General features: G+C 37.9%; 2 protein-coding genes across 3 annotated transcripts; one reads left to right on the top strand and one right to left on the bottom strand.

Moving 5' to 3' along the window:
* Positions 1-2,424: 2,424 nt before the first annotated feature.
* Positions 2,425-3,507, bottom strand: LOC135652607 (protein CDI-like). Its single transcript, XM_065173660.1, has one exon. The coding sequence runs from the start codon at positions 3,439-3,441 to the stop codon at positions 2,668-2,670; it is 774 nt and encodes a 257-aa protein (XP_065029732.1). The 5' UTR covers positions 3,442-3,507; the 3' UTR covers positions 2,425-2,667.
* Positions 3,508-6,480: 2,973 nt separating this feature from the next.
* Positions 6,481-12,112, top strand: LOC135652655 (syntaxin-43-like). Of its 2 annotated transcripts, none has more exons than XM_065173752.1 (8): positions 6,481-7,395; positions 8,996-9,272; positions 9,565-9,654; positions 9,749-9,823; positions 10,096-10,173; positions 10,417-10,482; positions 10,563-10,643; positions 11,656-12,110. In XM_065173752.1, exons 1-8 carry the CDS (start codon positions 7,193-7,195, stop codon positions 11,761-11,763), a joined length of 978 nt encoding a protein of 325 aa, XP_065029824.1. In that variant the 5' UTR covers positions 6,481-7,192; the 3' UTR covers positions 11,764-12,110. The 2 variants fall into 2 exon arrangements, with proteins under 2 accessions (XP_065029824.1, XP_065029825.1); XM_065173753.1 differs by having other exon boundaries at positions 7,260-7,395; positions 9,001-9,272; positions 11,656-12,112.
* The last annotated feature ends 99 nt before the right edge of the window (positions 12,113-12,211 follow it).

The raw sequence follows: 12,211 nt of genomic DNA, 5'->3' as shown, positions 1-12,211 counted from the left end.
TGTTGTATTTTGAATGATTAGCATCTTCATCCATGCTTAATTATTGTTTTCTAAAGTAAAAAGAATAAGAATAAGAAGAAGAAAAGTTTGGGAAATGTTTCTCATATTTCCTCAAAAGGCATGGTTTAAGGTTGATATGAGTTTGCATGACAATCTCATTGATATGCAAACTCATACCAACCACTTCTACATATCAATGAGTTTTCGAAAGGTATTAATGTAAATTAGTGTTTTATTTTTAGGTCCGAAACCGTTTTTGGAATCCTTAATTGAAAGCAAATCATTAGAAGAACCAGGTTATTTGAATAACAAATAATTCGAGTACGCAAATGAATTCTATAAAATTAAGATTTATTGCTACTTGAATGTTTTCTGTTTTTGTAATATAAATTTCAAGGTTTAAGTGAGGGTAATATAAAAGAAAACAATACTTTGAATTCCTAGAAAATTTATGTTTTTGTAATAAGCATAAAGAGGTTGTGGGAAAATTCCTTAGAACTTATGTGGAAGGGTACAAGAAGGTTTTTTTTTGTTTAATTTAGGTTTGAATTAACTTAAAATAGTTATCTTTATTTCTTATAATTTATTGTTTATGTGTAGGTAGGAAGTGTGGAATGTTACAAATATTGCCCTCACTATTTGGATTTGCATTTTGTTGTTGATTCTATTATTCTTATGTTCTTATTAGAGACAAATGGAAAACATAATAATAATAATAATAATAATAATAATAATAATAATAATAATAATAATATACTTGAGTTAAATGAGATATGTGCTTGGGGAAGAGGCTATGGAGCCCAATTGGAAGCACATCCATTGGGCCATAGGATTCAAATGATCCAGCACACCCAATTGTCAGCATATTGATATTGAAATTTTTTATTAGTTTTGGTGATTCCTATAAGAAATAAAATTATTATTCAAAAATTTAATATTAGAATTGAAATCAAATATCATATATTTGAGATAAAATGTGTATATCTTTTGAACATGATGATAAAAATGATAACTCAGATATTCCAAAGCAATGTATGAATCGTGAATCTGTACATGAAAGATAATAAGAGATGAGAGAAGATCTATAATCTTTTAATAACCGACTCAAGTGATTAAGAAAAAATAATAAAAATTTTATAATATCTCAATAATATCACATATTCATATATCTATTATGAGTTCTTATCCTTAAAGACGAGAACAAAGTTTCTAAAATAACTAATTAAGAAAATATCCCCCAATAAATAATTTGTTAACGAATCCTAACACAATTAAACTTTCTTTGTTTTGATGAATAATCATAATAAGAATATAATTAGGTATATAATATTTAACCTAATTAACTAGGATAATATAATCTAACAATTCTCTTATTGCTTAACTTAATTTCTATTGCTCTTGCATAAAAATCATTATTGAGTCTTCCAATAAACAATGAGAAATAATGCTCTCATACTTCCACCTTCCATCACTCTCTCTCTCTCTCTCTCTCTCTCTCTTCAGTAGAGCCAGCTGAAGAACCTGCATCCAATCTTTTTATAACTTTATACTACTCCATATTTGTTGGTGTTTCGAGTGACTGCAATTCATCACACATCACATCTTCTTCAAGTTTGGTGAATTCTTTTAAATGTTCTGATGAACAAATCAAGCATGTTTTCACATTCATCTGCCATGAATGCATGTTGATGATGGAGATGAAATCTTCATTTGGCTATTGAGATAAATGGCATCAACTGACTACTTTAGTGTCATACTTACCACCAACCACGAACTTCATTACAAATATATTTCTCGTGTTCCATATGATGAGATAGACAGACACCTATTTCCATATGCACATACATATAGATCTTTAGTCACCATCTTGTCGTTTATGGGTACAGCACATGAGACTACACCGTTTCACCTACCGGCGTGGATCTTAAAGATGCTGATCGATGACACGCACTAATCTCAAAGTGCAATTAATTCCATAGGTTCTCCGTAATCTCATTGCCATTCATGAATTAAAATTTAAAGAAATAAAACATAATTCTAAACTTGTATAAGTATAAAATAAAACATACATCAAAATAATAATAAAATACATAAAAAGATGATAAATTATGTCATATAAATAACATAATTGCTACAATAAATTTTAATTGTAACTTATATAAGTCCCTATATAAATAAATATTAGGATCCTCCACATATATGTCATGCATGCACTGAGTATTTAGGGTCCATGAGAGAGAGTACACATATTTTTCCCTATTATAAGGTTGTTTACCCAAAGATGGCACTCATGTCTAACAATAGTACAACTCAAATGCTTTTGTGGTCACCTCACCTCCTCCCCTCCCACAATTCCTCGCTCTCCATGTCACAATTGATGCACACTTAAATGCTTCGTTTCTTCTCCCAAATCAATAATACCGATAAGAGGAACAATTATGTAGTTCGAGAAGGAGAGCTACACATGACAAAGCCAACGCCACCGGTGAAAACACTACACGGTGGTCGCTTCTTCGGACAGCAACGTGAACGCCAGGTTATTCCCAACACATACAGATAGATCTGCACGGCAGATGGCGTCCGGCGACGTAAAGGCCGCAGGCAAAAGGACAAACACCAGCAAACGACAGCGGTTTCTACGTGGTAATGCAGCAGCCGGTAGCCAAACTACAGCTCGACTGGCTGCTGCTGCTTCTCGTCGTTGAGCTCCTCCAGCTCCTTCAGCCACAGGTCGCCGAACTCGCAGTCCCTGTAGGCCTCGAACCATGGTCCGCCCGACGTGTAGTGTATCGCCTTGGGCTGCGTCTTGGGGTCCGTCGGATCGACCCGGTTGTGCCCCACCAAGAAGTTCCAGGCCACCGGCAGCTCCCCGACGTCGTCGTCATCTAGCCACATGAAGCGGTGGAGGAACGCCCCCGACTCGGAGCTGACCAGCTCCGGCGTGAGCGCCCGGTTCTTGGGGTGGGCGCAGTTGTAGAGGACCATGGAGGACCAGTTCTTGCGGGGGTACACCGTCTGCGGCACGCCGTCCATCTTCACGCCCTCCTTGGGGGCGTAGTCGTGGTGGACGCACATGACGGCGTAGCGGTCGTCGGCCATGGCGGACAGCTCCGCGACGTCGGCGGTGAAGAGGAAGTCGCAGTCGACGAACATGGCCCAGCCCTGGTACCCCGCCAGGAAGGGCGTGAGGAAGCGGGTGAAGGAGAACTCGGTGCTCTCGGTGGCGCCGCGCCCGCGGGTGTAGAGGCCGGCGGCCCTCAGCTCGGCCTGCTTGAGGGGGACGATCTCGAGCGGGACGGAGGAGCGCCGGAGGAGGGAGTGACGGCACACCTGGAAGGCGGCGTCCTCACGGGAGTCGTACCCGACGAAGATTCTGAAAGCGGCCAACCCCGGCGGCTTGCCGTTCGTCTCGGCGGCTCCATTTGCGTGCCCAATGGCCATGGAGATGCGATCGAGGAAGGTGGGGGTGGAGGAGGGATGAAGGTAAGGTGTTTGATGAAAGGCGAGGAGTGGAGTTGGGTGAGTATATAAAAGGGCAGGATAACAGTGCCTCATGCGTGCAGTGTGTCGGTGCCGCACAGTGACAGTGACACGATAAAAGCATTGATGGGTGCAGGCGTCTCCACGAATTTGGATCTCAATAAATATAATGAATGTGTAACTCCTCCACCAACACAGTCTAATAATACGCATCCGAGATTTCAAACCGTAGCGATGATGATGGCAACGAAGCTTCTTTTAATCTCTCTATGATTGGTGGTGAATTCAATTCTTCGACGGTGATCTGTAGAAATATTAACATAACAAAGTATGTCTGTCTTCAAGCATCTTAACTCTGGTTAGGTTAAGTTGAATTACATTCTAACGAGTAAGTGGTTTGAACTAATGAATAGATCCTTTCAATCTTTAGATGAAGAAAGAGGTTGGAAAAAAATTACTCGGACCAAATCCTTGCATATTTGATGTCGATGTTGCGTGGATTGCCTCCGAGACCATCGTGTCACGTCACCGTACCACGTGGAAACCAAGGAGTCATCGATGAAGGAGATGGAAAGCATACCACAGGAAATAAGTGGTCGATCGGACCACAACCAATCGGAGGGCCGAGCAATAAAGCCAGTTCCTTTCATCCATCCGCATCGCCGGCCTCTTCGACGTGCAATAACGAGCGGACAAGAAGAGTGTTGTCTGGCCAAGACAACGAGAAACTCGTGTGCCATGCGAAGCATCTACTTGTTGTCGAGTAGAAGCATGGTGTCACGACGATGAAGTCATGACGAGATAATATTTCTGATGAAAATAATAGAAGATAAGAATAATTATTTAATAAATTTTATTGAAGAAGAATAGAGAGATTTTTTAATATAGTGGGGAAATGTTATCTTCTATCATGCTCCTATCAAGGATATCAATCTTGGATCGATGCAAAGAATGATTTACGAGTGAGAGGCTTCGTGAGTAGAGCAAGAATAAATCACTGCTGTTGTTGCGATTGCTATTGCTGTGAGGGCACAGACGTTCCTTTCGTTCCCCTTGCTGTGGAGCCTCTTAGGAATTTAGTTGTAGCGGCATTGGTCGCTGACCAAAGGCAAGGGCGAAGCTTTGCTTTTCTCAACGGCATTAGTTGCTGGCCGAAGGCAAGAGCGAAGCTTCACTTTTCTCAACGACGTTTGGTCGCTGGTCGAAAGCAAGAGCGAAGCTTCACTTTTCTCAGCGACGTTTGGTCGCTGGTCGAAAGCAAGAGCGAAGCTTCGCTTTTCTCACTACTCCGATACCATGATGAAAATAATAGAAAATAAGAACAATTATTTAAGAAGCTTTATTGAATATGTGAAAAATGCTTAAATACATTAACATGTCCCTCTCCTATTTATACAGATCAGGAGAAAGCATTTTTCTTAACAGAATAGAGAGATTTCCTCGTATAGTTGGAAAAATCTTATCTTATATCAATTTCTTCTATCAACAAAATATAATGTATATGCATAAAGAAAAATTCAAATGATTAAGAATAATATATGAGTAACACGACCTTCTAAGATCATGTTTCTTTAACATTATCATCGAAGATGATTTGTATTTGCAAAGTAATTAACATGAATTCTTACCGCTCAATTTTATTTATCTTCTAAATAATTTGATTCTATATAAATAACGTACCAATTTTCTTTCAAACAAACTAAAACGGTTAAAATATAAATCATAAAATCATATGACAAAGTCTTGAGATGAAATACTCTTTTATATTTTGTGTGTGTATATTCTTTAAAATATTTAATTCATTCGTATAGGCTGCTTCTATTAGCATCCATCTAACAAACTCAACTCAATCACTGTTAATCGTGATAAAAATATTATACATCAAATACCTTTTGATACTCTTACTGGAAAAGGTTAAACATGTAATGTTTGTTGAAAGGCATTTATTTCAGTTAAAGTTAGACATATATTTTTACTTCAAATATATATATATATAATGTTTGTTTGGTCTTAAGAAGCTGTTCCAACTTTTGGGGGGGCAACTGTTACATCAGACAACTTGCAGTGTCTCCCATACAGAAATGGGAATAGCGTAGGCTACCGAAGAAGCCCTTCAATAAGTGAATCCACTCAACAGAAATTACCAATATAATTTTTTTTTCTTCAGTCCATTTGATATAAGTTTTTGATTTTTCTGTCTAATTTTAATTGTAGATAGAAGATATATGCATTTCATATCTCCTTTTTTTTTTATAAAAGATCAAAGTTATCATCAAAATAAATCAAAATTTATTCAACAACATCACTTTATATAGTATAATTCTTGTGATCATCGATTTAAAAAATATTATATACATAATTTATCATTTATATAATAATATAATAATAAATTCGAATGTCACAGTAGAGAGAATATATGAAAGCCATTGATTGTCTTTGCCTAACTTGTTGTTTTTATGTTTGTAAGTATAATTATTATAATTTGATTGATATTTTACGAACGGTTATATATTTTATCCTCTATCTTGGATCATTTCACCATGACAACAATTAATTTTATATTTTAAAAATTGTATATTATTCTCTATAATTAATTTCCTTTAGTATCTCAAATATTATATTTTTTAAAAATTATATTATGATCTTTATACTTATAAAAATAAAAATTTAAAATTTTAAAGTTAATTTTATAAGATTAAAAATTTTAAAAAATTATTAGAATGTTAAACATTTTACTTTAATAAATATAAAAATCTCAATATAACTTTTAAAAATATAAAAAAAATTAAAAGTGACGTAGATAATACGTAATTAACCCACTAAGCTTAACAGTCTGTCCTTATTCGCTCAAGTTGATGACGATCCATCTCCGGATGTACTACTTCTGCACCGTGTTTCCGTCCGTTCTTCTGCAGGACGAACCGTACAAGTCCACATCCACCAATTGCAGACGAATATTCTTCCTCTTCTTCTTGAAATGATTGTCTTAAAGAAGACATCGGATTCGCCTACGATCAATCAGTACAAAACTACGTATTTTTCTCGAAGAATGATCGTCTTCCGTATCATTCGACAAAACGATTCGATCTGCTCGAAAAGCAGAAGGGGATTCTTGAAATCAGCGGAGGAAAGACCAAGTGGACGAGGATTCAATCAGCCAAAGAAGCGCACACCAAATCGCTCAAGGTAGAACCGAGATGATGATTCTTGCGCTGCGAGCCGAACCACTAAGCGAGAATTCAACGTCTTAGGTCAATAAAATCCATCCGAGAAGGATCGATAGCGATAAAGGACCACGAAGCACAACGATTTGATCTGATCTGATCGAGGCAGAAGAGGATTCGTGAAACCAGTAAAGGAAGATGAGGAGGATGAGACGACGACACCTTTCGAGGCCGGGGATGAACGTCGCCGACTGGATCTTGTTGGCCGCTTCGCTTCCCGCTGGTGGAGTCTGCGACACGGAGGAGTCGAAGTGGGAAATGAGGGGAGAGTCGGCACACACATCTTATGTGGGCTAATATCTGCTGTCCATGATGGAGATGGGCCCATTTGGGCCTTCGCTTGGTGGGCCAAAGCGAACCCGTTGCTTCTGCATCAAAACCCACGCAGCTGTTCCCTCCCCATCTCATTCTCGGTCTCATTCTAAACCACCGCGTACCGTCTTTCCGTTTCTCGCCTTCCTCCTCCTCGTCTCGGAGATCTCCTCGCCATGGCGACGAGGAACCGTACGCCCATATACAGGAAGTACCGCGACGCCCTCCGCAACGTACGGGTCCCTTCCCCTTCCTCCCACTCCGGCCCGTCGACCTCCTACTCCGGGGGCGGACCGGTGATCGAGCTCGTGAGCGCCTCGCTTCTCCGCCCCGATCGGTCCTACGCTCCTCTCAGCACGGAAGATCCCGGTGGTTCGAGGTCCGATCTCCTTCTCCCTTCTTCATTAGGTTCATCTGTTTCCATTATCTCTGATTAAGACTTAGGAATCACCTCTCTTCGTGTCGAAACCCTATTGCGTATATGCTGAATTTCTTAGTGTTGATTGGATTCATATGTCATTCAGAATTCCTATGGGAAGTACGTTCTTTTAACATCTATTGTCTTGTCGGGGCGATGTCGTCCTTGTTCTGGAGAGTGATTATCGTCGAGGAGGAGCAATAATGTGTAGGGATCGGTGGTGGATCATTTAGTTTATTGCAATTGGCATCCTTATCATACTCAAAATGCGGACATGACGTTAATTTGTAGCTCAACTGATTGGAGCCTAGACCTAGGAACTATGACCGGAATTCTTGCAAGAAATGCATCCAAAAGAGATGAGAGTTTCTGTTCTGAAGATAAAAGACGTTTGGATGCCTAAGGTTTCCTGAGGAATGTGGTAGCATTCTTGTCTCAAAATTGCATCTCAGGATGATCCTGACTGGTATACAAGGCCCTAAAACCATCCTGCAATATATCATGTATATACATAGTTTATTGTGGTCACTATAATTTAGTTAATGTAGCATTGGTGATATGTGTTCTGACAAGGGATATGAGCAGTAGTATATTTTAATCAAACCAATATTTGTTGGTCATTGGTGAGGATGGATTTCCTAAGTTTGTTATTATGGATTTTAAACATAAACAAGTGCATAAACCATCTATAAACCTTTTCAGGTGTTGTTGAGGACTAGTGTTTCTTGTAGGAAGGAAATTATACATTTCATTAATACATAGGCATCCCGTATGAGCTTCTGAAATATAATTAATTTAATTTTATCCCTTCATGTACAAGCCCATCCATGAATGCGTGGATGACTCTTAACTTACTAGTGCCTTCTTAGAATGTTCTTGTGTTTATCAGCATTTATGTTGAGTTTAGCATCTGGTGCATTAAATTTATGTAAATGGAGGAGAAATCATGCATCTTATAATTTCATAATTACAGTGCAGAGTAGAAATCATAAATTTATGAAATTCATAATCTCTTCTATAAGCACTCATTCATGTCAAAAATGTTATATAACAAAATTAGATTATATAGTCAACTATGTATCTGCTATTGTGTTAGAGTATTCTGTAACCCTTTATTTTCTTCTGCCGCATGCATTGTGCTTAAAGCTTGAAGTTAACATTATGACAAATTTGAATAAATGGGTGGCCTAACATGTTTGCACTCAGAAATTCTCATCTAGTCCATGCTGATGTAATGCTTTTGTCTAAACTTTTGTTTGTGGGAATGATCACGTTTATAGTTTATTCTTTGCTTTCTAATATTAGATAATCCCTTTCAAGATTTAGGCTACTGTCTATATGAAATGAACTATTTGGAGTTTCTTGAGAGTCAAGCAAAATCATGTATATGCCATTCCTTTCCATTACTTTGCCAGTCTTCTACTTTTTACCTTGACAAACTTGTAGAATTGTTGCTGTAAAGCTGAAATTGATGCAATTATATTTGGCAATGTTCAGTCAACAATTCTGGTGATATTCAAAATGCCTTGAACCAATTAAACTTTGTGTTAGCTCATTGCAGTACAGGTGCAACTATGGTTGGTTTACCTCCAGCTTGGGTGGATGTTTCTGAAGAAATAGCTGCAAACATGCAATGTGCTCGGACAAAAATGTCAGAGTTAGTTAAGGCCCATGCAAAATCCTTAATGCCTTCCTTTGGAGATGGTAAGGAGGATCAACATGTCATTGAGCTTCTTACTCATGAAATAACTGATCTATTGAAGAGATCAGAAAAGAGACTGCAGAAACTTTCTTCTGGTGACCCTACTGAAGATTCAAATGTCCGGAAAAATGTTCAGGTGTGATGTTGTTCTCTGTTATATTTCTTTTTGTGATTATTGACAACCTCTGCCAATCGTCCTTTGCAAGCTCATATGCACACTATTGTAGAATCAAAATTCTGATTCCATAGTGCTACTTTGTTTACATGGTCACATTTAATTGACTGTAAACCATTTAGATTGAGAGATGAGAATCTCAACATCAAACTAATACAGAGGCACTTTGTTAACTGCGTTGCTGTTATAACAATGTCCCCTTGCTCCCTTTTTATTGGATACTTATATAGGACATTGGGTGTTGCTCGTGCAGCGGTCTCTTGCAACTGACCTCCAAAACCTTTCAATGGAGTTCCGAAAGAAACAGTCTTTTTATTTAAAGCGTCTTCGGCAGCAGCAGGAGGTACTATGATCTCAGATCATGTTTATGCATGTCAATTGGTTTTTGTGGGGTTCTTAAGTGTAAGGAAGTGCTGATGCAATCTTTGATTTCTTAGGGGCAAGATGGTGTTGATTTGGAAATGAATCGCAATGGGATCAGACATGAGATGGAAGATGACTTTCATAATGTGGTACTTATTTCTCTTTTAATGATTTCATTTGGCAGTTTTATCAGGACCCCAAAATGGATTTGCCTATAGTGGAATGTGAACACTTATTTAGGTCAATTTCTTGATGTCTTTTAGAAAAATTTCTCATAGCAACATGAAAAGAGGGGCTCTTTCTTTCTGTGCCTGATCATGAGATTGTTTCAGCTGATCTATCAACGCTTTTTGGTTTCTGTGCACTATTTATAGTTTTGGACCCCTTTTCCTGGTCTTTATTCCTTTTATACTTTCTATAGGGTTTTGATGAGGTTCAATTGTCTACGCTAAAGAGAAGTGAGGCATTCACAAGAGAGAGGGAGAGGGAGATTGTACAGGTAATAATAACTTGGAATATTTAGTTTGTTAGTGGCCTTGATGCTCATGTGCTCTATTCATGGCTTGGAATTGTGAAGTTTGAAGACATATATATATATATATATATATATATATATATATATATATATATATATATATATATATATATATATATATATATATATATATATATATATATATATATATATATCATGTTATGTACCCTTCTCATTAGCTGCATCATTGAAATTTCTTGTTCATAGGTTGTAGAATCAGTGAATGAGCTTGCTCAGATCATGAAGGATCTCTCAGTCCTTGTGATAGATCAGGTACACTTTTAACCATCAGAGAATTCTGGGTTTCTTACCGATGCCATGTGGATACTTTCTGATGCATGTGATGCAAGCAGGGAACCATTGTTGACCGGATCGATTACAATGTACAGAATGTTGCAAGTTCAGTAGAAGAGGGCCGTAAACAGTTAGAGAAGGTTCTGTCTTCCCTTCCTCTTTATTCCATTCATATTTCTGCATTTTTTATTATCTACACTCCTAAGTTATCTAGAATGTGCGAGTTAATCATGCTACAACTACCCGTCTTTTCCTGCTTGTAACTTTGTAAAACTAATCAAGCAATTTTTTGGATGGATGGCTGATAGCCAGATGAACAATATTCTTTTCATTCATGTGGGTCGCTGAGACCATATAAATAACACCCTGGATGCACCATTTACATGTTCAAATTTGATATAGCTGGAACATTTCTGTGTTTGTGCTATTGTCCTTGGCTGATTGGTATTTTGGCCGACAGTAGTATGTTAGCTGGCAACATGGTCAAAACTTTCACTGACAGTATGAGCATGTGTTTTTGGCTGGCCCCAACTAGTTGGGGTTTTAATGCTGTACCTTTGTTGTACGCTTGGTTGGGTTGCCATTTTTATTGGCTTCATTCATCTGCACTTTTCAAGTTTTGATCTTATTCATGTCTTTACACCACCTTTTATAAATTGGCTAGCACTTGTAGAATACAGCCTTTTGGTTCCTAATAGAAAAAAAGATTTATGTTTTTCCCAAAGAAATAGTATATAGAACCATTAATCATGCACTTTATTATAATCATTTTAATACTTTAAACCTTCGCATAGGGGTACCATGTTTAAGAATTTGCAAGACAGGGATCTTTATTTGGTTGTAACATGCGGCTTTTCTTGATTAATTCATTGGATAGGTTCTTCATGCGAGCCCTTTAGATCGCTGTTTTGCTACCCTAAAGAATGACAATGATGTTAGAACTAGTTTATGCATGCTTAGTAAATCAATGATCTTGAAGTTCCACTTATATATATATCTGCATTGCTTTAAACTTGGAGAGATCTGACTCAGTGAATACAGGTTTGAACAATTTGAAGGCGAATGGTCATGCTCTACCGTACTGGATATCACTGGAACTCCATATGTAACCAACCTTTCGTCTAACTTTCTATTTGGTTTGTATATCTGCAGGCGGAGCGAACACAGAGGAAAGGTGGAATGGTCATGTGTGCTACCGTGCTCGTTATATTGTGTTTCATCATGCTTGTCCTCCTCGTCCTAAAAACCATACTATTCTAAATCAGTTTTCAGTCAACACACGGATTCAGATGGCATCTCTTGAGCACCAGCCTCCCCCTCGGAACACTTTTGGTCGTTTATGTCCAGAGGATCCTATAGGAGATTCTCATTCGACCGGTTTGTATCATGTCCATGAAGTGAATTAATTGCGCTGGTTTTTGCTACATGATAGACGTAGGATTGGTTATAGTCTGAGAGAACAATTTTCTGAATAGTAGTACCTCTTGGGATATTCTATAGAGAGAAGGCTCAGGCTGGTGCTTCCTGTTCTGAGACCTCGAAGAAGAAAATTCTGTAAAGATTCATTCGAGTAATATTTGCATTGCATGATTCTTTTCTCTCAGAAACTCCTTGTTTTCTCCAGAAGTTCTTAGTATGTTAATTATCCTTTTTTTGTTTTTTAAAATTTTCAGTAGAACCTGTTGCATATGTTAATTATTACCATGAC

This window comes from Musa acuminata, chromosome BXJ3-11 (assembly GCF_036884655.1).
Source record: "Musa acuminata AAA Group cultivar baxijiao chromosome BXJ3-11, Cavendish_Baxijiao_AAA, whole genome shotgun sequence".
In the NCBI taxonomy this organism is placed as follows: domain Eukaryota; kingdom Viridiplantae; phylum Streptophyta; class Magnoliopsida; order Zingiberales; family Musaceae; genus Musa; species Musa acuminata.
This window is presented reverse-complemented; position numbering and strand designations above follow the sequence as displayed.

Bases quoted from the DNA above. Each gene is read 5' to 3' on its own strand.
- LOC135652607 (XM_065173660.1), bottom strand. From the start codon at position 3,441: ATGGCCATTGGGCACGCAAATGGAGCCGCCGAGACGAACGGCAAGCCG.
- LOC135652655 (XM_065173752.1), top strand. From the start codon at position 7,193: ATGGCGACGAGGAACCGTACGCCCATATACAGGAAGTACCGCGACGCC. The intron at 7,396-8,995 runs GTCCGATCTCCT...AGCTCATTGCAG, and splicing joins GAAGATCCCGGTGGTTCGAG to TACAGGTGCAACTATGGTTG. The intron at 10,644-11,655 runs GTTCTGTCTTCC...GTATATCTGCAG, and splicing joins GCCGTAAACAGTTAGAGAAG to GCGGAGCGAACACAGAGGAA.